Below are 26451 nucleotides of genomic sequence, written 5' to 3'. Positions count from 1 at the left end.
TAAAGTAAACATCATTCTCAAAATACATATCAAAAGAACATACTGAGCAAGGTATTTTGCTAAAATAAAATTTTTAAAATATTTCTGACAGTAATGCAGCAAAAATTCAGTATAAAGCGTTTATTTGGAAGTATGACAGTGTATATATTGTCGCTTGATTGTTTGTAACATCTTCCACTGGAACGCCGGTGTCTTCCACTTCCAGTGCCGGGCACGTGGCCAAGGAAAGTCTCTACCTATGTTTTCGTTTTATTTTCGACACGACGCTGGTAATGAGAATCGAATCCAGGACCTCCCGATCATAAAGCGAGCGTTCTACCCAAAGCTACTGCGTAACATTATGAGAAAAAATTAAACAAAGGCAGTTCGTATTTGTATATTGAAAGGAGATCTGCGCTAAAATTAAGCAACGTTTAGCAAACAAAACAGTACGATGTCAAACAATAGACAGCGTCTTTATTCATGCAAGAATTTCATTAGGTATTTGATATGTTCGCAAACATGGCAGTATTAATATTCAGTAGATATACTAAAAAAAAGGAGAAAAAAAAGCTAGGAGGATTGATTGATTGATTGTACGTTGTTTAACGTCTCGTTCGGGAATGTTTCACTCGTACAGAGACGACACTATGCCGGTGAAGGGCTTCAGATTTAAACATTTACTCAGGACCATTGAGCAGCGAGGGTCTTAAACATGCCAACGCCTACCGTGACAGGAAGCCTCGGATTTTAAGGTCTCATCCAAAAGACCCATACATTTTACTCCTAGTGCCGGGCGCTTGGCGAAGGAACAGTCACTACCTTTGTTTACGTCTTAGGTTTGACGCAGCGCAGCAAAAGAGAATCAGACCCTGGTCTCCCGATCACGAAGCAAACGCCCTACCACTGGCCAGGATGCCTTGACAGGAATAGATACGAAGAGACGTAGACAAAAATAAATAGAGCGTCTTTGTGAGATTTGTCTAGTACATGTAAAGGGACTTAGGAAAAGGGTTTTTGGAGGGGTTGGATTGTCTATTATTGATAAAATAGTAATCATTAAGTTATCTTTGATCTTGGAAAAGATTTTTTGTTTAATTCTGTTTGCATTTCTCAGATGGTGGTGGGCTTACACTAGGTTAGCCTCACTGGAAAGATCAAATGGCAGATCTAGAGTATGACCACGTTTCAATAAATTCTGTTAATTACTTTACACCTGCAATTTAGTCTGATTCACCGATACTAAATAGGTATCAGTTTAAACAGCTATAATGGCAAGGATTCATCGATTACAATGAATGATAATACTTTACCACAGTTATTCCGCATGTCCCACAAACTTTGGATTTAACGCCAAAATTCCACATACCAAAACTCGTAATTTCTTGACCATACTGGTAGTTTTTAGCTAGCAATACCTTTGCGTACTGTTCATTCTTGTCAAATAAGCTTCAATTCGTTTATAATTCTTTTTATAAATACATGCATATCTCAGTCACATGAATAAGTTTTTATCGATTCTTAGGGAAGTTACACATATATATCAATATATTTGAGTAAATAACTTTATAATGACCTTACAATCATCAGAACAAAAAAGGCAACATAGACAATGCAAACATATTTCTTAATCTAAATGATCAACCCCTGGATCCAGTCATAAAATTTTCCAACATTTGTATAATATCCGTAATGCTTCGGTCTGTCACAGCCAACACCCCATGAGACCACGCCTACAAGAACCCAAGGATGACTGTCAGATAACCGCATACTTAAAGACCCACCACTATCTCCGTAGCAAGCATCGCCAAAGAGCGCGCGCTCGTATCCTGCACAAAACATGGAGTCGGTAAAGTTCCCGTTACCAATGTTTGCGTCCTCGCACTTTTTACGATTAATCGTGGGAACATACACATCATGGATTTGTTCTGGGGTTTCCTTTATGTTTTCATAGATCTGACCACACCCAATGACCCGGCCTACCCTTCTTCCAACACGCTGAGTTAGAAAAATATCCTCAATCATATCTTTAGGCTTGAGACAAAGTGCTTGTATTTTATCAGTAAAATTGACTGGATCATCCATTTCAACCAATGCAATATCGTTATCATAAATTGCTTTCTTGGCAAAATCAGGATAAGTTATGAATTGTTTGATCCTCCTCTTTATTCCGCCTTCGCCGTTACATTTGTTGGTTCCCAATATGAGATCTATATTAGTCCTTTTTAGAGGACGTTTGAATTCATTGGAGTAATGTGCAAAACAGTGTGCAGCGGTAATTAACCACTTATTTGAAATGAGTGTTCCTCCACAAAAGGTTTTATCCTGAAAATATAAATGAAGGTCTATGGAAAACTTGCAATTAAGTCTGTGCCTTTTTATTCAAAGTTTGAATTAAGAAAATACGATTTCCTTCTAAGAAAGGCAGGAAGCATATTAATCTTCAACAAAGATTGTATCAACTTCTGTCACATAAAAACATTTGATTAAATTTTGTTTTTCACTTTTACCTATCGGAGAAAGAAAACTTGAATGTCAATGGGAGTTTAATATAAGAACTATAATGCCTGAGATAGAGTCATAAGATTTTCATATCCAATAATTACAATCAGAAAACACCAAGGTATCGATTTATAGCTAGCTAATAAGTAGTCATATTTGTTTTTAAAAAAATGAATGTCAACATACATCTTTGGAGTCAACCATGGTTCTTTTTATCTTCCTCACCATTAACTTTGCAACGATTTCTGAATCTATGGTGTTGTGTCATTTTACTGATACTCATTCGATTCATAATTCATGTAAATCTTACTGCAAACTTTAAATCTTTTTAAACTACATATAACTGTACATAGAGCTAATTTTTCTCAAGCACCTCAATATTTTCCCTCAAAATGACATGCCATGCTGTTGTTTCTGTGGTGACCGCACTCCCGCTACTAATTCTAGCAGACATCTGTGGTACTGCAAAGGACGCTGCAGGTGCTCCACACTCTAAAAAGCCATAGTGTATGTTTATTTACTGGTCTGTTAACTGCCTACGTGCAACAAAAATACTTGCGTGTTTGTACATTTTTAAACAGAATATAAATAGATATGATTGTTGATATTTATGAATTATTCTCTTGACGGATTCCTACTCTCATTGATATGAAACGAAATTCCATTGATTCAAACACATTTGTATTACCTTTGAATTTCCAGGTATGTATTTACGAATAAGTCTACCAACTTTAAATTTCCTCAAGTAATGCTGAAGTTTCTTTTAAAGTTCATTTCTATATGTAATACATTTTAGTAAATTGTTTTACAGACAAATTTTGAGTGTAGATTTTAAATATGAATTCATTTGCAAAGTATATCTTATTTACTACGAATAGTTCGACTAGCTTTCCAGAATTGTTTCTTTTGTATACTATAGTAGGATTATTTCTCTTTTGAAATACTAATATCTCTTCCTAAATAGACAATCTTTCATCAGAAATGAAACCTTATTTCTGAGAAAGTACGATTATATGACAAACATATTTATATATACACAATGCACAGGAACCAAAGACACGTAACATCACTACTATTGATCAATAAACATGGTTCATTAGGAATTAAAGTACATCAAATTACCAATTATATGTGACTGACATGAATGAAAACACTGACTATTTGACACGTAATGGGCACGTAAAGCAAAACTGAAGCCGATTTACATGATAAGACCATTAGTATCACGTGATGGAAAGATGAAGAGGAGTCTTTGAATGGCATGAAATCAGCACGAGCTCTGACTCTTATTCTTATTGCAACTACATTAATCATGGTCATTGAAACCACATTACTCATTAATTGTTGTTGCACGAACAGAATTCTTGCAAATCATCTTAGCCCTTGATTTTAAGCTATTGATAATCATTTGTCAAGGAAACGTGCATTTTCACCAGAAGTAATTGAAATAATGCTGTAAATAATACTGTATTTGATGTAGCATTGAAAATTACCTTAATATCCTCCTTTTATATAAAGAATATTGTTATTTATTGCAATTATAAAAAATCTTCTCATAACTTTGCAATGGAAATCTACCTTCATGCTTATATTCTGTGTCCACCATTATTTTTGCATATCGCTGAGCCGTACAACCGGTTTCTCCTTCCGCCAAACAACAATAATTTCCTGTATCTTCTGGTCTTACTGCGTCAATTTTCAGGTAAAATCCACCTGCCAATATCTTTGCAAATAAACATTATATTGTGCTGTACTGTTTCTTCCTAATCCGGATTAAGAATTTCCATTAGATATTATTTTTTCTTTTACATCCATTTAATGTTTATTCAATTTTCAAATACACGTACACGTATTTAAAACTCCTTATATATAATTCATATTTTGATGAAATTTACTTTGGGTAAAACAGTTTACTTTCGGTTTTAAAGTAAAGAAACTGGGGGGATAAGCCGAGCCATATGCCTACATAACGATCGATAAAAAATCAATTAATTCATTTTACAAAATTTTCACTTTTTGTTGAATTAATGTAATGCTTATTACCATTTGCATACAAATTTGACAAAACCTGAATACTGTAACAGCGAAAACGATTCTGATTAACACAACAAAATGGCATCACGCTCAATTTTCACAGAAACTGACATAAATTGGATGATATAACTACATTTTTTAAATAGAGTGGGTCATCGTACCATTTTTTTGAGAACGATTAATGAAAGGCAACGGAAAGATGCTGCTTTTTATACTTGCAAAAATTTGGTATGAAGACCCACTCTACATAAAAAATTAAGTTAACTTACTTAAATTTTCACCGTGGTCTTAAAAAATTCTAAGTCCAAAAACGTTTGCTAAATATAGAGAACTGTATGCTATTTAAATAGTCATGTATGTGTGAGTCCGTGGTCTAGTGGTTGGCGAGGAGCTCTTTAAAGGGACGTTTATTGAGGAAAGTGTTCGAGTCATGCTCTTTATTTTTTGATTTTTTTTTTTTTTTTTTGGTTTTAATTTTGTTTTACTTTATAAAAAATGTCTATAAGAATAACATATTTTTCACTGGAAATAAAATATATACATGTAGTAATGAACTTATTTACAGTAAATCATTTAAAATGCCGGATAAAAATTATAATATATATTTGAATACTTTTACTCCCGTTTTTATTTATTTTAAATAAAAGCGCTTCTAGATCACCATTATCATTATATACGATATTAACATTTTTATAATATCTCCACAATAAGTGTAAACACTCAATATGCAGATTAATTAATAGAAGTCCTTACCCATGTTAGACATTTGTGACAGTAAATGAAAGTCAACTGTTTAGCTTGTTTAGAATATAAATATCATTTTGAAAACTACGGTAAACATTAAAATGCTTAAGTAAATTCGAACAATTGAGAGATTTTTGCAATGAATGTTCTTGCATAGCCGAAAAATGGGCATGGGCACATGGCTCGTCTTATCCCCCCAGATTCTTTTCTATTCTTTTTTTTTTCTTTAAAAAATCGACAAAATATGGCTAAAATAGGATTATTATATCCATAAATAAAAGAACAGTAAAACATTACTAAGTTAGCTTTTTCATATTTGATATTATTTACTGTAAATCACCAAATTTTCACGAAACTTTTTTCGCTAAAATATCATTTGATACTAATAATGGGGGGGGGATTTTTTTTTCCTGAATTTCCGTTATTCCTGTACATAATCCTTAGTAATTACAATCTAACCGGGAATGAAATATTCACAAGAGAGGGTCTTGCATGAAAAAAAAATTCTTGTGAATAAAGTTACTTACAGTAATATGTTCAATATTTACCAAGTAATGTGAGGAGGTAAGCTGTGTGTTGTCTTTATACCATGTTATTCGCTTTGCAGCAGGAACAAAACATGAGAGCAATGCCGTACTTCCAATTTCAACAACAGTGTCCATTGGACCTGCCTCCACAGCTAGTAACATTTTTTTAAAGGTTTGATTTTAAAAATAATTAAAGATCTTGAAAATAAAAAGTAAAACTTAAAAAAAAAATTGATATTACAAAAATTATAATATGCACGAATTTCCTCTAAACCTCTTATTTCAAGAAATTTTGTAAGCAACTTCAGAAAAAAAAAAACATTGCTGATCCTCAATATTAAGGTGAAATCAAATTGTCAAAAAGTCCTTCGGGAGCCACAATAAATATGACAGCATGAATACAAAGAAAATCGTTACCAAGATAACATGATTCTTTGAGAGTCAAGCGAAATTCTACTTCTACAAAGTCGGTGGCAGTGTTAGCAATGCACTTGTATGCCCCTTCCAATTCTTCACTGAAGTCCTGAATGTCCAGAATTCCTCCCGGTAGCACAGTGATGTGTTCATTATCTGACTGTAGAAGGAGACCCTCATACAGCCTAAAAACCAAATCATGGAAGAAATTATTCCTATTCTTAATGATTAGACCCTTCTCTAAATTTTATTTCTTAAAGATTTTATAGTTGAATTGACATGGTTTTAATGGCATATTCTGATTTTACAGCACAGCAAAGCACTCATAAGTAATGATTAACAATGCCTTATCATATTTTAAATATATGATAGAAGAAAAAAAAATGTAAACATGCCTCTGACGACTTTTGAAAAATAAAGGGAAAATTGAAAGAGATGGTAAAATGATTTAATTATACCATATATACTGTGCGCTGGGATCGTTTGATTTACATTCAAGTATTTCACGATTGCCTCGGAACACCTCGTGATCTTTCGGAGATTTAAGCATAGTCATGCCGGTAGAATTCTGAAAAAAATAATTATGTGTTTTTTTATATAAAGGTATGTCACTCGAGACTTTAGTTATATCACGAATTTTTTGAGGATTATATTTTAGATAAGTACTTATAAAGCATGACTCAAAAAATCGCAAAGAAAATTGGGAGTCAGTGTGTATCTTACTGAGCAACGGTACAATTAATTTGATCTTTTTGCACTTAAACTGTAACTCTTAGGTTAATCACTTTAATCTTTAGCATATTTTACCAGATGTTATCATGGCAATAAATATAATCTTATTTACGTAAAATACTTTGATTAGTATTTATCTTTGAACAAATCCTGTAAAATAATGCGCATAAATTATTGTGTGACCGTTTTGCACTAAAAAAAAGTATCATATTTCATGTATTTGGAGTATTAAAAATCTAAATAGGTAATAAAAAATAATTTGTAACAAACTTTTCATGACTTTAGTGCTGATCGGCTGGAAGTATCCTGAAGTTTAAAACAATAAAAGAAAAAAAATTGGGACCAGTAATGTAAATTTTGAGATATTGGTCAAATATGCAATTTTCAGGCAGAAAACAGTGACAATTTTATCTTGATTTCTTCAATAAATCTTCATTTCTTGGCAAAGTCTGTTGAGTGAATGTGTAAAATTGTACTAAAAATATTAATTAAATCCTATCCTTAATATTCCTAGCATATTATAACGGGAAAATTCTCTGAGTACAAAGTATCTAGGGCCAAAGTTCCTAGATATTAAATTTCACAAATATGTAGATTTGAAGAATTTTCTTCTAAATATCCTTCCACCACAAGAAATAGTCACTCATAAATCTTGTTTCTCTATGGCTTTGTGAGCAGTTTGTAAATTGCATTGTCTAATTCAAATATGCTATAGAAATTGAAATGTAATGAACAGTTTTGAAGTTAGAGATTCTGACCGAACTTTTCTTAAATGCTGACGAATGACATACTTTAAAATGAGTGATTAAATTAATATCTTTGATTTTCTTTATAGACATTTGGTGTCCACAAATGAAATTTGAATGAAAGTAGACTATAATACAGTTAGAGTAAGAGTTGGATTCTGAAATGTCATGAATACACCAAATGTATTTAGAGGATATATTCTCCTTCACTTCTGAACCAGTGGTTAAGGAAAGATGTAATTTATCACCAAATATTTACATTTCCAATGTCTTTGTCCGAGATCAAATTACAAATTGTAAAAATACTTTATTTCTACATAAATCTACTGGTTCATCGATAGGCGCGGTTAAAAAAATATCACGTGCGGTGCGGGGCGGGACAAATAGAGACAGAAGCGGGGCTATTAACACGGGGATTTGCAGAATCATGAGCATGTAAATATAAGGAATAACTGTCAGATTTTTTGGATTCATGACGATGATCAATCGATTGGCTTGCGTGATAATTTTATGCATAAACGCCTTCGGCGTTTATGCAAATTATCACGCAAGCCACTCGATTGATCACATCATGAATCCAAAAAATTAGACAGTTATTCCTTAAATGAACACTATTGTAAATATGGACATGGTTGTGGTGTCATTCTTCGGCTACAGAAACCGACGTTTCTGCATAAACGATGACTCATTGCTTATTCAATGTTTTCTGTGATGAGTGACTTATTTTTAGATTTTCTCCTGCCAAATAAGATAAATTCATCTTAAAATTCAAATATCTAGATTAGCAAACACTAGGTGTCTTCAATTTGAACGATAAATGATTAGAATATTTTAAATAATATATGATTTACTTTGACCTTAGTAAATGTAGGTCGCCATTAGGTATACATCAAAATTCTTACCTTGTTTATGTCAACTTTGGTCCTACAAAACGCTCCACCGTAACCTTGGTGACAGAAACATTTGAATGCTTCCTGGTTGTTCTGTACACAGTCTCCATGGTAACAAATATCAATGGAGCATTTCAATCCCACAGTGCATCTAGTAAAGAAGAATCCTGATTAGCGATCTATCTATACAAATCACATTTAATTTCATTTCACATCCTTGGGTACTAAAATAATGCATTTTTTGCCTATTTCAACTTTTGCATAATATTATACTTTTCTTTAAAGCTTTAGCTTATCTTTAAAAGCACACTATTTACGTTAAGCCAAAAATGAAAATAGCAGAGCAATGGAGATACCAGCATGATTTACATTTGTGTTCCAGCCTTGTTGACACAAACAGTCCCGGATGGACAAGGAGGATAGCACACTACAAGTAAACAAGAGCCGCCGTTTTAGGGAGCTTTAATTCAAGCACTTCGAAATGACTGATTTTATGATCTTGAAGTTTAATTCTAGAGGAACTCAAGAAATTCATTCTTTAACATTTTGTACTAAAAATCAATAGGGGTCTTCTGTAGACCATAGGAAGTTGTGGTATAAAATTTCATTGCAAAGCTCAAAGGCTTCTTGACACATCGTCCGGAAACTAAAGTGTTACACACAGACAGAAATACAGACAGACAGACAGCTAGACGGACGGATGGACAGACATATAGACCAAAATCAATATACCCTACTTTCATTGAAAGCCGGGAACAAAAGTTTACGGTGTTGAAATTTTCTGTCTTTACAGATCAATTTGAAACATCCATTTACTCATATTCATATGGCAAATAATTTTAGCTTTATAATGAAAAAATGAACGCAACAAATTATATACCTATCACGTATAAATAAGTGCATTAGGAAAAGCTTCATCCATTTTACCATATAAATGTCAAATTTCCATTATCCAAAATTGTTCTATGATGCATATATCGTATTACAAAGCCTGAATAGCGACCATTAGTGACTAGTGGTCCCATAATAACAAGGCATATGTGGGCTAAAATTACGTACAATATTGCCTAGAATAGTTGACAAGTTGTATTAATTGTATGGTAACAAAATCATTTGAAGACCATCAACTACAAAATCATATGATGAATATACTCTCCAAGCTTAATTTACTTATCTTTTGCAATGGATGAGGTTTTTTTCTTAACTTTGTATATTCGTATTGTAAGTATTATAAATTTACTAAACACACTCAGAAGTGTTAATATGGTGTACGATTAACACATTTATAGAAGGAATCGATAATTAAAATGATTTATTTAATATTCAAGAAAACATTCTATGAAGTTAAAGACCAAATTGGGTGATTTTAAAGTAAGGTGAAACATATACTTTGTATGTATGAAAACATATGGAATACAGTTGTGAAAAAATATTCTTTTGTAATACATATTGGCAAAACTATGTTAGTTAATGCAGTCACAAATATTGTACATTTTACATTTTATGAAAGCGTAGAAAAACGTTCACTTTTTAATCATACCTCGTTTTGGAAGTAGGTCAAAGGTCGCCTCGTATCCTCTCCAGTGAATAACAGAATCAGACCGGAACTCTATTCGAATACTTCCCGATGCTGATTCGAACACATGTTTCTGTTCAGAAACTCCACAAAGTTTTCCAATTATTGTCGAATCTAAAATATTTGAAAGGAAAACACATTAATGTGATTTTTGACCCTTAATTGAAATACAGTTCTGAAGGGATTAGACCAGTTACCTGCATGTTCAGTCGCATATATTGTTAGCGAATCAAAGGAACAGTTTTTAGATGCTTCCATCTCAAGAAAATTTACTGATACTCTAATCACATGGTTAACAATAGGAGCCCGGATGACAGTTACACAGTGAGCATTGTTTGGATAATCTTCCGGGTACCCAGGACTTGAAAGGGTTCCATTTATCTCCGTTTCTATGGTTTTGTCGCAACTGTTGTCTATGAAGAGGGAAAATATTAAAAAAGAAGATTCTTTCAAAAGATAATTGACTTTTTGTATGTTTCTTTTACAGTTGATTTACCGACTACCTATATTTTTCTTTTAATTAAACTACCATTTCGCCTTTACATTAAATTTCTGCAAAAGTAGAATAAAATGAAAAATCAGACTTGATGGTAAAAAAAAATGTTATGAGTTAATTACCATTCAAAATTGGCAGAAATGGAAGATTCTTATCACGTGATTTGGTATAGAGCTTGAAGCCCCGCCCCTCCTGATAATAGTCTGACGCAAAGACCAGCAGCATCCAGTTGGACTCACTAGAGAGGGATGTGTTCTTCTGTTTTCCACAAAAGGTTTTCAATGGTTTGCCATCTGGTAAACGCAAAAATATTTTTTTTTTTATAATTTTTAAAACAGAAATGTTGTCGGAAGTTGTGATGAAAAGATACTTGCATTAACACCAGAAATAATTTGGAGATCAAATGAAATAGGTGAATATAACAAAGTGATCAAAAAGTGATCTTTCTATTTTAAAAAAAAAATAAACAATACAAATCCATGAACTGAGCATAAACCAAGGATCCCTGGAAATTCCAGGTGTAGGTCAGGTGCCTAGGAGGAGTAAGCATCTCTTGTCGACTGGTCTTACCCGCCGTAAGCCTTATGTATTGGTCAGATAGACGAAGTAAGGCCTAACAACTGATTATGTCAGTATAATACGACCCAATGATACATTGTATTTGCTTAAAAAGTCATGACGACCAGAGTATTTACAAAATGTTGATTTTAAACGAGGTTGTAGAAATCCATGTAACATCAACTTTGTCAGTAGCTTGCCTCGATTTAAAATTTGATCATGTTTAGGGCATGCTATTGAGTATCGAATAAGTTTGGAGATGTAAACACCATATGCAGTTGAGAGTGGTACATTACTATATAAACAAGGAAAGTCAACGATGGAAAAGCTGATGTCATCTCGTTTGTCATATAGTTTAGGTGTTAGTTAGCTATCATGTTGTAAATTTTGAATATACTAGGGGGAGGTAAATGCAAAATTTACAACATGATAACCATGTTGTAAATTTTGCATTTACCTCCCCCTAGTAAAATTTACAACATGATATAGCCCTTATCGTCTATAGCTAGTAAAACATTCAAACATGAAACATGTGTGGAAAACTATGACCACTTTATAACGTTTTAAATGTGTACATGTATATTGTAAACAAGTTACTTGGGTACTTAGAAAAAGTTCTACATTGCTAGTAATTGAATATCTTTTTCAATTCTATTACATATTATCGGTAATACATGTAATAAATCTAACAATCATTTTAATCATTTGAGCCTCTTTGAAAATTTAGATATCTGAAGAAAAAAAACATTTATAGCTGTTTCGGTAGCTTTTTCATATTGAAAAAAACACAACTTGCGTGATGTTCTTCCTTCGTAAACATCAAGTCGGTCAAACAGACATGTTTCATCCGTCACGTCAAGAAAAACCAACTCTATGTCACACTGTTTGTCATCCGGGAACTAAAGAAAAATAGAAATTATTATTAGTATCATGTTATCTTCATTCGCTTATCGATATATTTAGAAGTAAGTATATGCTACAGAATATTATTTGTGCTGAATCTTTATAATATTTTATTATTAATTTATTTATAATATCATTTACATGTTCGCTATAAAAGTAAGTTTTTGGTCCTTTTTGGGTTATTTTAAAGTAGGTGCTCTAAAACACTCCGCTTCCATGGTATAAAGTTCATTTGAACGCGGAAATTAATTCAAAATTATCCTTTCATCTGATGATTTTGACCTACTTTCTATCGAATGCTTATGACAATTAACCACCAATAAGGATGTTAAAAATATCCTTCTCAAATTATAATTATGGTAATTTAAATCAATGTAAATACAAGGCTTTGTAAAGATATCGTATTTATTGTTATTTATATGATCTATTATCAACATTATTCTCATTTTCTTCCTGTTTTTGTTCACTGGTTCCTATCATAGTTTCCCATTGATTCATATATATCATGAAATTTGAATAGTTAAAAAAAATTGACAAACCTTATATATACAATCTATTTAAATTAAGAAATCTTAATGGCAAATATCTCCGTAAATATCATGTGTCTTTAAAAAAAACCCAACCTTTGGTGTCGTGTTATAAAAAGATCTTTATTCAACTTAACAGCGGTAGATGTATACGGAAGTGAAACAAATAATGACGCTTAAACTATGGTAGTCTCCGTTTTTATTTTATTTATTTATTTTTATTCTTTTAATTTTTTTTCTTTTTTTTTTTAAATATCAAGACGTAATCAAATACTTAGAATTATTTTACATGAATCAAATATAGACATAACGATGTTTGCTTTGTTATCAGAAATTTGCATTACGACAAGACTTATGTCAATCAAAATGATAGGGTTTACACGATAATCTTATTTCAACAAATAAAGGTATTAATTTTCCAACTGGGTAAATATATAGAACATAATTTATCCACCTATGACAAGAAAATTTGAACCCCCTTTGATATTTTATCACTGAATTGACGAAGTGCTCCAAAAATGTTTATTTAGTGAATAACTGAAATCAGTGTCCCTATATTGCTTGTGGACTCGAATTTACAAGAACAATGCAAGGCACACTTTATATGATAAAGGGTTTTCAATCAGTCCCGCTAAGAATTAATTCTATTGAGACTAACTTTTTAAGATTAAATAAAAGAAAAATCCTGCAATTATACTTATATATTGTTTTTCTCTCTATTTTTGTTCACTCTAAATGTACTATTCTTTATCACATGATTAAGTAATGCGTGAGTGTAGTTCTCTCTCTCTCTCTCTCTCTCTTTCTCTCTTTCTCTCTCTCTCTCTCTCAAAACAGAAAAAAAAGATGAGAGAGCACCCTAAAAAAATTAATGAACTTCTGTTATTTGTAGCTGTGTTGGAAAATAATTTTTTGTCGTGGTCATGCCTTTCTGGGAAAAAAATTAGGATACGTTTCTTTATATTTACACAGTTGCAAAAGTTTACACCTATATGTGTTGAAATAAGATTACCGTGTTAACCCTATCTCTTAGATTGACATAAGTCTTGCTGTAATGCAAACTTCTGATAACAAAGCAAATATTGTTAGGAATTTTTCTTTTTTTTTTTTTTTTTTTTTTTTGATTTTTAAGACATAAGACTTATTCTTGACAGAATTCGAGTGCTCTCCCTCTCTCTCTCTCTCTCTCTCTCTCTCTCTCTCTCTCTCTCTGATATGACGAGACAACCTGCAAGTTTCTAATATGTTATGTTCATCGCTTTTTTTTACTTCTTGATTCTGGAAGGAACAATATCCTGTTAAATGTTCCTTTAAGTATCAATTTTAAATCTGATACAAGATTACTATACATTAAGTAGCACACACATAATTGCATATGACTAACCTTGACCCAGTAGAGACATATTTGATTGGGTGGGTACGTGGAAGGATATCCTGGAGAAGTGATGTATCCATCACGTGTAATGATCGAATTGCATTGGGTTGGGCTACCTAAAAGACATGATATTTGATAAAATATATCAGATAATGTATTTAAAAAATAAGACACTTTACGTTAAGGAATGCTATGAAAATATATGCAATGTACATACAGGAAGAATATAATCTTTGTCTTTGATGATAAATTAATAATAATGATAATTAATACATAATAATTAATACATGTGTTCCGGCTTAAACTTGGAACTTACACATCAAAATAAAAATCCCAAGGAGGAAGAATCGGTTTTGAATGGAGATTTTTTTTTCTTTTCAGATTTTTCACTCGATCCATATTTTTTCAGTTAAGTATTATTATCTAATTGGTTTTTGTGATCATAATAAAATTACAAACAAGACATATACTTAATAAGTATAATTTTGAATACTGTCCAATTTTTTTTTTTCAAAGTCCAAACTTTTGATTTTCAAAACTTATTAAAGTTAGCCTTCAATTTCATTCAAATATATTTTAGGTTTTATCCAAATACAAGTTTCCTAGACAAATCCTGAATGGACTCTGAAATCCCAGTAGTAAATTCCGCGTGATTATAGATGTCATTCTCTTTCTATGTACAGAAGTAATAAGTTTTCCCCTGATGTACGCTAAGGCTTCTGCTATATTAAGTCGAGGTCGGATTTCTTATTTGTCAGTCAAATAATCTCAAGACAAAAAAAATACTTTGGTTTATTGCTACATGTACCACTGACGGGATTCTATGGAAATTCCAAGAGGGGTGAATTGGTTTGGATGCAGTTGAATGACAAGAGGTCCTACAAATTATATATGTGTAAATGATTTCCTATATCGAAATTCTCAACCAAAAACAAAATTACAGCAATGAACCAACGTACATAATTCAATACTAAACAAAAGCTATCTTTTTTCATAACTGGAAGATCGCGAGGAGAATTTTGTTTCACAAAAAAATGGAACAGATCTTGTATCTTGATGTTTTCATTATATATTATCAAAGTAATTCTACTTCCAAAGTCTTTTTGTAATTATATATCATTGTTAATAACTTAAAACAGATTAAATAAGACTATTCGAGTCTTAATTTAGCAGTTCCATATTTCAGCTGATTTGGAAATTTGCGAATGGTACACATACATGTATGTATATTTTTTTTATAATGCTTGAAGATTCTTATTTATTTATTTACTTATTAATTCATTTGAAATTTTTTTTTTTTTTATTTTTTTTTTTTTTAACTTATAATTGAGAATGAGTTCCTCTTTATGAAGTTCAAAAATATTGTGTAGGGTAAATATTTTTTTTTTCATTAAAGTAAAAGTAATCAACTTACGTCATCAACATATTATAAGTGTAGATTGACATTATAAGAATATCATCCGACTTGCTATATATAGAAAAAAAAAACGCTGATACTTTATTTACGTAATTTATTTACGAAAATTCATTCATCATCATAAAAGAAGTAAAACTAAATACAATACCTGTAATTGACATTTTGATTTGCAACATATCTTCTGAGAGCAACTGTGATCATTATAAAATTCTATTAATCTTTTAAAGGGATACATATTCTTCTCAATATGCTTGGCAAAACATGCTAGCTAGAATTTTCTATGGTAAATTTAAATTCTTTTCGGTGTCAAATATATTATTTAAAAAAAAATCAATAACTTTATTTGTCAATTCTCTAACCCAAAAAATAGTAAATTATCTTTAACTTAACTTTGGGGTCTCTTGATGTGATATAATATTCCAATACTTTTATTTATTACACTTTTTACGATTTACTCTGAAAATTAGAAGAAAAAAAATATAGCCAATAGCTATTTCCAAAGTTCCACATTAAGTATGTTTAATTTGAAAATAATATTTGAATATACCAAAAAAAAATGTGTCTTTGAAACCAAAAATGTGAGATCGGGAAATTGTGAAATTTTGATAGTAAACTATGTTTTACAATATCACACTCACCATTGATTTAGTTTCTTTAGGGTTTATTTCACTAACATTACGGGAAACGTTCGCTTTATATACTAGTACATAAAAAAAATCTAATTCCCATCTTTTAATTATTTTTGGATTAAGGCCACGTCAAGGGCATTATCTTTTTTCTTGACATTAAAATAAAAAGAAAATGCTGTTACCAATCAATTGATGCCTACTTCTTTTTCAAAAGATTAAATATTTTTCTTTTTGCATAAAAAGATAATACCTCATATGGTTTTTCAGACGATAATACCAACTGAGATAAATACTTTATCTAAAACAGATATCTGCTGACCTAGATTTCCTAGATTTTCATAAATTTTCAGGGAATACTATTATTTTTTTAATATCTTTCGTATATTTATCTTTTTTTTTATTTTCACATATGGTGAAGTAGTCATATAAAGAAACACAATGACACAAAAACAAAGATGAGCCCTCTTTGATAAGAAAGAAAAACACCTTTTACTGATTTTTTTGCTCAGTTCTGTTCATTTTCGCTCATTCCTGTTCATTTTCGCTCAGTTCTGTTCATTTTCGCTCAATTCTGTTCATTTTCTCTCATTCCTGTTCATTTTCGCTTAATCCTGGACATTGAACATTGGAAGCTTTCAAAAGCTAACAAGAGTGAAGTTTGGAAAATTATATGCTTTTGATATATTCTAAAATCAAGTCCCTAGTTATTAATTTCATTTACTTCAGAAAAATCCTTTCAGCCTTTGATGGTTTAAAAAAATGTTAAATTCATGATTGTAATAAATTTGAGAAGCATAAAAGAAATATCTCTATATTATCTGATTCTCTTTATTACATGAAAATATCTTCATACGCCGCCGTTGAGCCAAAAATATAGTCCCTGTTAAATTTTGTCTTCAATTTTCTTTTTTCTATTCACAGTAAGAAGGAAATGAAAATATAAATATCTTTTAAATCCCTAACATATAAATATAAAAGACATTAAAGCAAATTTTTATAAACTTTCAAAATTTCATTTAGTTCGAAACCAGACTAGAATCCTTCCTTGAAATAACCGTCATAAAATTCCCTTTTTATCAATTCAAAATAATCAAGGAAAAATAGCATTGTACTCGTACTATATTATAATACGATATTTTAATTTCATAGCTTTTTATTATACACGTATCTTAATCTTTTGTTATCCCCTGAGATAAATTCAAATTTTATTGCTTTCTTTTATTAAATTCATGCCCACAATTTAAAGAAAAATAGAATGACGCAAGTCCAAGGAACAATAAAGCTCTGCACAAAGCGTGAAATGCTTTCGGAGGATTTTATATAGTCTTGGGAGTAAAAAGGGAAGAAGAATTTGTAAAAGGCATTGAACTGCGAGAGAAAATGTGTATTAATCAAATTATAGTTACATGAGCGGGGAATAATTATATTTCAATCATTTTAAAAGCTTACAATGAAGACGCATGCTGGAACCTAAATTCAAAATTTTTAATTATTTTTTTTTCATTTTTTTAACCGTTGATTATTTCAGATCAAATTGGCTGCCAACGATCGTAAAATTGTAACTTCAGTATTAAAAAAATCAGATATTCTATTTCTAAAAAAAGAAAATCATATATATTTCAAGACAACCCATCTTTTTCAGTTTACTTAATTGATGTCAACACCTTCCATTTTATTTATCTACAGTTTGGGACACGGAGGCCATTCTCGGTCAAGTCTGACTGAACAGGATCCTGCAGAATCTAGAGGCTACTAAGGTACCGGAACCGACTCAAATACATCATGTCTGGCCCCAAGACCACAAACAGACTTAAGTCAAAATTTTGATTTTTAATATCTTAAGTTTCATATAACGTTTTAACCTAAATTCAATTCAAACATATGCTGAAAATTTTATTGTATTATCAGTATTATTTCAAAAGTTATATCGATATCGATTTGAAATTTTGACTCAAGTCTGTTCTCAGTTTATGCTCTTTGGGCCTAATTGTTGATGCCGTCGTTAAGATTCGTCTAATAAGTACAGAGTCCTTCATCATTTGTTTTATCTCTAGAAATCATAAGTTAGTTGACCTTCGGGAATATGGCACACCTATCTTTTCCTTTTTACCTTACAACCCACACCAGCACCCCCACCTATACGTCAATATTATCCTTGCCTTTCGTTCGTTCTGCAAACAAGCAATGCAGTACCAGACGAATTCTCAGTCCAAAATTAAGACAGTGGTCACAAATTGGATAAGAATTCGAATAGTTTTGGACGGTGGGTGAGGGTGGGGATGGAAATATTGATGTGGGGTTGGAATCAACAATCAGATATACTGTACGTGAGTACTCTGGCTGTTAGTAACAACTACTGCAGGGATCCTGGTTAATCTGTCGAGGCCGAGACGGGCCTCTGTGATTTGAAATCATCATACTATTTAAAAAGAATCAACATCATGATTTAAAAATTACATGCGTTTGACATTATATAAACTGAGTAAAAAAATTCGAGTATTGGGTAATTTAAAATACAATATTATGCCTTGGACATGAAAAACATAATTACACTAAATGAAGATAAAGAGTTCTTGAGAAAACATGATATTTTGAGAAATATATAACACAATAAATTGAAAAGTAAGTTCAGTCCAAAAAAAGAAGAAGAAAAAAAGAAAAGAAACAGTGAATTTTATACTATGATACAAATATAGAATTGTTTTGTAAAGAAATGAAGATATAAATCACGAAAAGTTAGGAAAATGTGCATGGGACTTTATCCAAACTAACCGTCGTACAGAAACTCCATTTTCTGAGAACGGGATGATTTTTTTTTTTCAAGAAAGAAATAACTTTATCTGGATTAAATAAATGGATGCATGATTACATATAGTTTTCACATGAAAAGAAATTAATCTTTTGAATGATCAAAAAATCATACCTCAATTATAAGTTCCCTACTGGTGAAACTGGAGGGGACTATAGGATTCCTCCTCGTCTGTTTGTCTGTCTGTCAGTCTGTCCCACTTAGTTTCCTCACCTTTTTCTAAAAGCTTGCGAAAATTGAACTGATTTTGGGTATGAGGGAATCTTGATGAGTTACAGATCAATTTTGCATTTCTTTCCGCTTTGATTGCGATGATTTTTAATCGAATTATGGCCTTTTTAATTTCTAAGAGGGGACCAGATTTCCCACTTGTTTTCCGCACTTTTTTCTCTAAGCACTTGCAGATATTTAGCTGCTTTTTGATATGCGAGTCTACCTTGATGAATTATATTTCAAGTTTACATTTTGTTCTACTTCAATGATTTTTGACGAATTATGGTCTTTTTAAGGGGAGCCAGGTTACCCTTAGCATATTTAGGTTTTGTTTAGTTTAACGTCCCTAGCTTTTCACGCATCTTGAGACGCCACCACTTACCGGTGGATGGCTGCAAATATAGATCTATACTCGGCACTCAGGGCCATTGAACAGTGAGGGATCTTTTTCGTGCCAGCACCTACTGCTACACGGGACCTCGGTTTATATGGTCTCCACGTCCCACAGTGGGATTGGAACCTACGACGTAAGCATCATGTCCTTACTCGGCGACTCTAGAACAAACGCTCTACCACTGCGCCACGCGTTCTTAGGTAGGGGACTAGTGCTTATGCAATACTTGCAGAATGATGAAATATTACAAATGTAGTAATTTATTAATAAATGATATTTGTATGATTGTCCATATACTGGTAGTAACAGAAATAGAACCCATTTTTCCCTTCAGTCATTCCATCACTGCGAACTTTTGTAGCACTGGGTTTTTTTTCTGTGTCTTGTTTGTTAATATCGAGTTGTTCTGTGTTTTTCTTGTCCCTCTCTTTTGCAAAGGGAGGGGACATTAAATCGCATTCATCTGTCAGTCTGTCTATCATAAAAACTGTAACATTGTTCAAAACTTTTGAATGAGAAAAGATAGGACTTTCATACCTTTGACAAGACCTTTCCATATATTCTATGATTCTAGACCCCGTGGCTTTGACCTTGAAGTTTGACCTTTTTTCAAAAATTTTAATATCACTTTCATCTTGGTCATAACTTATGAATGAAAAAAGATAGAATTTTCACTTTTCACATGTTTAACCTGTGACAAGGGCTTTCCAAATATTCTTTGATTTTTGATCTCGAGATCTTGACCTTGAAGTTTGACCCACTATTCAAAGATTTTAACATTGTTGTTTCTTAAGCTTTTGAATGAGAGATATTTGATATGTACATAACAGGTGACAAGACGCTTTTGACCTAATTTTCAAAAAAAATGACATTGGTGATAACTTTTGAATGAGAGAAGATAGGACGTTCATATTTGACATGTGCACTACCAGTTTTAAGGCCTTTCCGAATGTATTCTGGTTTTTAACGTTGTGACCTTGACCTTAAAGTTTAACCAACAGTCTTCATTTTTTCATATTGGCAATAACCTTTGAATGAGAGAAGATGGGCCTTTCATATCTAACATATACAATACATTAGACAACATCTGTCAGAAAGATATATCATTTTTGACTCATGACCTTGACCTAGAAGTTTGACATACTTTTCAAGAATTTTAACTCTGTCCATAACTTATGCTCCAGAAGAGAAAGGGATTTCATTTCTCTTTTCACGCGTACATTAATTTCGTATTGTATTATTATATTTAACCTCATGGCCTTGATCTTAGAGTATGATGCAGTTACTGCTTTGAGAAGCTTTAATCTTTGCCATAACATTTATCAATTCAAGAATTTATATCTTTTTTTATGATGGACAGACAAGACAGGACATACACACAAGACAGTTACAATACTAGTATGCCATAAATAACTGCATCCCAACCACTAAGACCCCAAAAGCGGGGGACCATAATTCTTGGAATTTGCTTGTTGATATTTGATTAATAAATATTAAATCCGGGTTTTATTTGCCATGCCCCACTGTAAACATGTTATAGAAGCGCCATATTTTATTTCAAGAAAGCTTGTTTTAAGAAGAGATAAGTCCTTGGATGCTGAACGGAATTTTGTTGCATGGTTCTATAATGATGGTTGACAGACAAAATTAGAGTTTCGGTCCATGTAAACCGATCACAGTAGCCTAGTGGTAGGGCGTTCGTTTCGTGATCATGAGGCCCGGGTTCGATTCTCGTTCGCCGCATCGCGTCAAACCTAAGAAGTAAACATAGATAGTGACTGTTCCTTTGCCAAGCGCCCGGCGCTACAAGTGAAAGTCACTGATCTTTCGGATGAGACCTTAAAAACCGAGGTCCCGTGTCACGGTAGGCGTTGGCACGATAAAGAATCCTCACTGCTCAATGGTCCTGAGTGCTGAGTATAGGTCTAAATTTGAAGCCCTTCACCTGTATATGGTGACGTCTCTATATGAGTGAAAAATTCTCGAATGGGACGTCAAACAAATTACAATCAATTAAACTTGTGATCCATTTTAAACATGAATATTAATTATGTATCAAATATTTGTCTTAACAACTATAATTTCAATTTATGGAATTTATCCAATTTGCTGCATTATGATTAATACCTTTTGGGACAGTTTTGAATGACAGCTGAAACCCCCAGTCCTGAAACGATCCATCGGAGACAAAGTACAGGAAAACCCTATTAGATTCCGTTATCAGCCTCAAAGGATGATAACCGCAGAACTTGCCAATGGAAGCGCTGATGTTCTCAGACCCATCCCGAATTTCCAAGTAATCCCAGCTGAAAAATAGACACAGTCTGGTGCAAATAACTGATGATTGTTATGTTTCAATGCCTTTTCAGGAAGAAAAAGAAAAACCAAAAAAAAAAAAAAATTAAGTTGACCTATATGTATTATTAGCCTTGTTCCTGTCCCTTCCTTTTAGTAGATGAGGCAGAAAACGAGGCTAATGTGTCATGGACAGACCAGTATGATTGTCTAGTCTGAATCGCAAGGGATTCCCAAAGAGAGAATGTGAAAGGCGATTGTTAAGAGAATTTAAAACGTCAGATGACATATAGCTTTTGACACAATAATAGATTATAATTTCCTTCTTTGATATACTTGGACGATCTATCGAATTAAGTCTTCCAAATTTTGTACAGAATGTTATAAATTTGTCGATGATTTTAAATAAAATAAATCAAGATTGCTATATTTGATCATTACATATACATTGTAATAATGTGTATATTCCATTGCTGATTTAGGTCAGTGTTATATTTTTGCCAGTACTATCTATTCTAGATCTTGAGAAGATTAGTACATAAAACATGATGAAAGGCAAAGGAAAAAACAATAAATCAAAAATCAAACAAAAAGCAAATTAAAAATGTCAGAATCAAAACTAAGATGTTCAGTGCATATTCTTTTGAAATATAAATACCCTCCAAGTGTCGCCAGCTCTTAACGTGGACATGTTCCTTAATTGATTTTTACATTTTTAACTCCAGCAAATAAATTGGTCTCGGTGTCACTAAATGACATACCCTCTTATCATCACCTACCTATGTACCAAGCCTGTGTTTTCAAGTTCCCATATCACAAATTTATGGACTGATGATTTTTTTTTTAATTTAATTGGGTTCAAGGTCTAGAAAAATGTCTTTGCCTCTAGTCAAACGCTACATTTACTTCTGTGCCAAGTTTGAGTGTCAAAATACTTTTTCATAACAAAGTTATGGATAAGACAAGAAAATTTACACTTTAAATCACCTTTATGCTGACTTCCTTCGTATGACTTTGACCTTGATTTAACACTGTGAAGATACATGTATACTGTCGTTTTAGTACATGTTATCGTCTGCGACGATATGCAACTATCGTCACTGCACATAATGTCGTCCATCAATACATATTGTCGCCGGATGAAAAATAACGTATATATTGTCGCTGGCGACAATATGTGTCTACGTACCCTCAATTAAAATATTGTTGCCCTACAGTAAGGGTTGCTTAAGGATTTGTAGCTTTGTGAATGTTATCGGTGTGTTTGTCACATACTTGTGGAATCATTTTAATTCGTGCATGGGGGTCAATGTTCATGGTCAAGCAAAATTTTACTTGTTCGTGGGGACGTAATTTCGTGGATTACGTTACCGTTATTACGGTAAATTCAATGAATCAATATGTTTACAAAATAAACGTTCGTGGGGGTTGTAAATTCGTGGATAAGGGTGACCCACGAAATCCACGAACATTGTTCCCCCACGAACAATGATGATTCCACAGTAGGCATATTTTATGAAGCGCGATCTAGCGCAATAGTTTGCGTTCCTCGGTGTATATTGATATGCTTGATTTTACACAAAAATGGAACTCAAAATCGAAAATCAAGGCTTCAGTTTTCAAGAGATTGTTAAACTAAAAATCAATGTTTTTAATTTGTCGTTTTTAACTTTAAAGAAGCAACTGCAATAACGTGCCGTATTTTTAAAACAAGTTGCACTGTGAAGAGAAAAAATGTCGCAATAGACTGTTTCACGATAACTGCGGTACTGTTCTTTTGCAGGGCAAAATGATATACTTTGGTGAAATATGACGTGAAAACAATTGTTTAATATACATGTACGTCATTTATTTATCTTTCAATAAAAGCTTCGCTAAAACGTTATTAATTTGCCTTGCAAAAAAGTAGCACCACATCATCGTGAAAGGACTAATTAAGATAAAGTGGTTAATATAAATTCATAAAAGAATACCAAGGATGTCTCTGTCTTTCTCTGTAACCCCAGTACAACATTCTTCTAACAATACCTTTTGCGACAAAATACGCAAATGTTCGCAACATAGATCGTCGCCGACTACAATATTTGCCAACATGTAAGGTATATTTTGGTACTCATTCTGCAGGGAGAAAAAAGGTATTTTCGCCGTTATCATTTTGTACCGATGGCAACAATATGTAAAGTAAGGATAAATACATATTGTCGCCGGCGACAATATGTACAAGGCGACAAAACCTACTTTACACACCCTCTAAATATAACTTACCATCTGACTAGTACTTTGTATGAAACCTCTGTAATATTTCCTTCGAACGTTACGAACAAAGAAACATACAAAGAGATGAGAGTTTACAAACAAAAGTTTACCGACATAGAAAGCAGAAAAGCAACAGGGCCAAAACTTACTATGATGAGTTGCAATTTATATATCTTTTGAAAAAAAATCTTTGAGAGTTCATACATGATCAAATACTACTAATTTGACTTTAAGGTGTACCAGGACTTTGAAGCAAGGTCATATGAAAAAGGTCAAGGTCGCATGGATTGAAAATGAAATTCTTTAACGGCTTACAACGTAGTCATAAACTTGTGGGGGATTTGTTATGTCTCCAATTTTAAATCTCAATCAGTAGTTTGTTCTCAATAATACATGTATTTACGTGCAACTCACGTGCATCCAGGTGACTCTTCGACTGCCCATTCATTGGACACCAGTGTTATCCTCTCGTCAACTTTGGCCGTAATTTCCCAGCGACAATTTAGAAATGGCGCGTACTGAGTCCCGCTCTGCGATGGCACCCTGATAATTCCTGTCCTTTCCTCCTCAAAAATGCCTCCACAAAATTCATCTGAAAATTTAAGGTTCATTGAAACTCCGATAAGAGAGATAACTCTTACTTGGGTAAATGTCTATTATTTCTTTATAAATTTGTCAAGTTGAAATTTCTGTTTTGTCCAATTTTGACCTGTAAGTTAAACTTGTTTACATTTTACAAGTAAAAAAAAAAAAAAACGTTTCTTTTGGAAAATCATACGCGTTGAAACAACATTTTATATGAGGGAAGAGAGGAATTTTGAATCTTAAGCACACTGCTGCTTTCTGGGGGTGACGCTGGCTTTGTTCAACCTAGCCTCCAAAGGTTGTCCATTTTCAAGACCGCACTACAAACTCTAATTGATTTATTTCTACATTTCTAACGTTTCAATATGTAGAATGAAAACAGTTGGCGTGTTCTAATCTTTTTTACAATATTAAGGAAAATAACTTTTCATGAACAATTAATAGCGCCATATTGCAACTTATATTTTCATCGAAATAATCCTTTGTTCCCCCAACAATATTAATTATGTACTCTGGAACCTTAATTGAAAAAAACTAATGCAGATAAAGTGTCTCGGGTATAATATTTTAACATTCGTTAAAGTCACGTCATTATACACGTGTACTCTGCTTATGTGATATGATGGTTACATATGTACATTTGTCCTCGGTAGGAATAATTCTATACCAGAGTTTATTTTTATTTTTTATTTATTTATTTTTTTTATCTATTTCTTTCGTTTCTATTTTCTTCATTTGTCATTGAACAAAGCAGAATTACTTATCCATGTTACCATCTAACTTTAATATTACTCCTCACTGGCTGACGTTCATGAAGATGTGGACTTAAATATATCATTCGAAGGAATCATATAGAGAAATCAAATTTTATGTAGAGACTACTGGGTTAGCTAAAGCGGCTTTATATATCGTGGGTTTTTTCTTAGTTTTTTTGTTTGTTTCTTTGTTGTTTAACGTCCTTCTCGAGAATTTTTCACTCATATGGAGAAGCCACCACTTGCCGGTGGAGAGCTGCAAATTTTGACCTATACTCGGCATTTAGGGCGATTGAGCAGTGAGGGATCTTTTTCGTGCCAGCATCTACTGCTACACGGGACCTCGGTTTATACGGTCTCATCCGAAGGGCTGGTCTCCACGTCCCACAGTGGGATTCGAACCCGTGACGTAAGGATTAACTCCTTACTACGCGACTCTAGAGCAGATGCTCTACCCCTGCGCCACGTGGGCGACTTTTTTCTTCCTAGTAAAGGTAGCTTAAGAACACATGTATAGTACATGCATGTATAAAAACTGCCACGTGACATTTTTTTCAAATTCCATCGAAGTGTTGTGACTCAAAAGGACACTTCACATTACAGCCATCATACGCACTCAACTTTTTTTTCTTCCCCTAAGAAGACATTTAACTATAGTGTTGCTGCACCTCCAATTTACTACTAGTACTTATTTTTGACACTATATTGAAATTCGTCAGATATGCAAAGCTTTAATTCCTGTGAATTTCGAAAATTAATTCAATTCCATGCAATTGCAATGTCGAATAGATCTAAGTAAATTTCTGATATAAATCTATATATATATATATAACCAAACTATGACGCGGACCCTGTCATTTTTTTTAAACTACACAATTTCTAATATTAATCCATATAGATTCAAAGTCCTGTCATTTCCCACTTCCGTACCTTAGACCTTTAAATAGCGCTGTGCTCTTTACTAAGTCTTCTCTTTCCAAATTAAGTGTGTTTTGTAAGTGTTTACAGTACCTTTAACCGTCGTAGAATCACCCGTTTTTGAGGTAACAAGTATCAAAAGGGTCCATATATGTGAGAACATATTTCTGAACATAA

General features: G+C 32.6%; 1 protein-coding gene across 1 annotated transcript; it reads right to left on the bottom strand.

Annotated features, from left to right (window-relative positions):
- Positions 1–1589: 1589 nt before the first annotated feature.
- Positions 1590–26451, bottom strand: LOC133195693 (uncharacterized). The gene is made up of 16 exons (XM_061331613.1): positions 26368–26451; positions 24431–24608; positions 21593–21771; positions 14013–14119; positions 11995–12097; positions 10763–10933; positions 10342–10557; positions 10109–10258; positions 8938–8995; positions 8581–8719; positions 6659–6768; positions 6204–6385; positions 5808–5938; positions 4060–4204; positions 2855–2973; positions 1590–2304 (listed from the first exon to the last, which is right to left on the bottom strand). Exons 1-16 carry the CDS (start codon positions 26447–26449, stop codon positions 1612–1614), a joined length of 2763 nt encoding a protein of 920 aa, XP_061187597.1. The 5' UTR covers positions 26450–26451; the 3' UTR covers positions 1590–1611.

This window comes from Saccostrea echinata, unplaced genomic scaffold (genome assembly GCF_033153115.1).
Source record: "Saccostrea echinata isolate AGI-Se365-2 ecotype Australia unplaced genomic scaffold, CSIRO_AGI_Sech_v1 ptg000029l, whole genome shotgun sequence".
Classification (NCBI taxonomy): Eukaryota; Metazoa; Mollusca; class Bivalvia; order Ostreida; family Ostreidae; genus Saccostrea; species Saccostrea echinata.
Note: the sequence above shows the minus strand (reverse complement) of the source record. Positions and strands in the feature narration are given on the sequence as shown.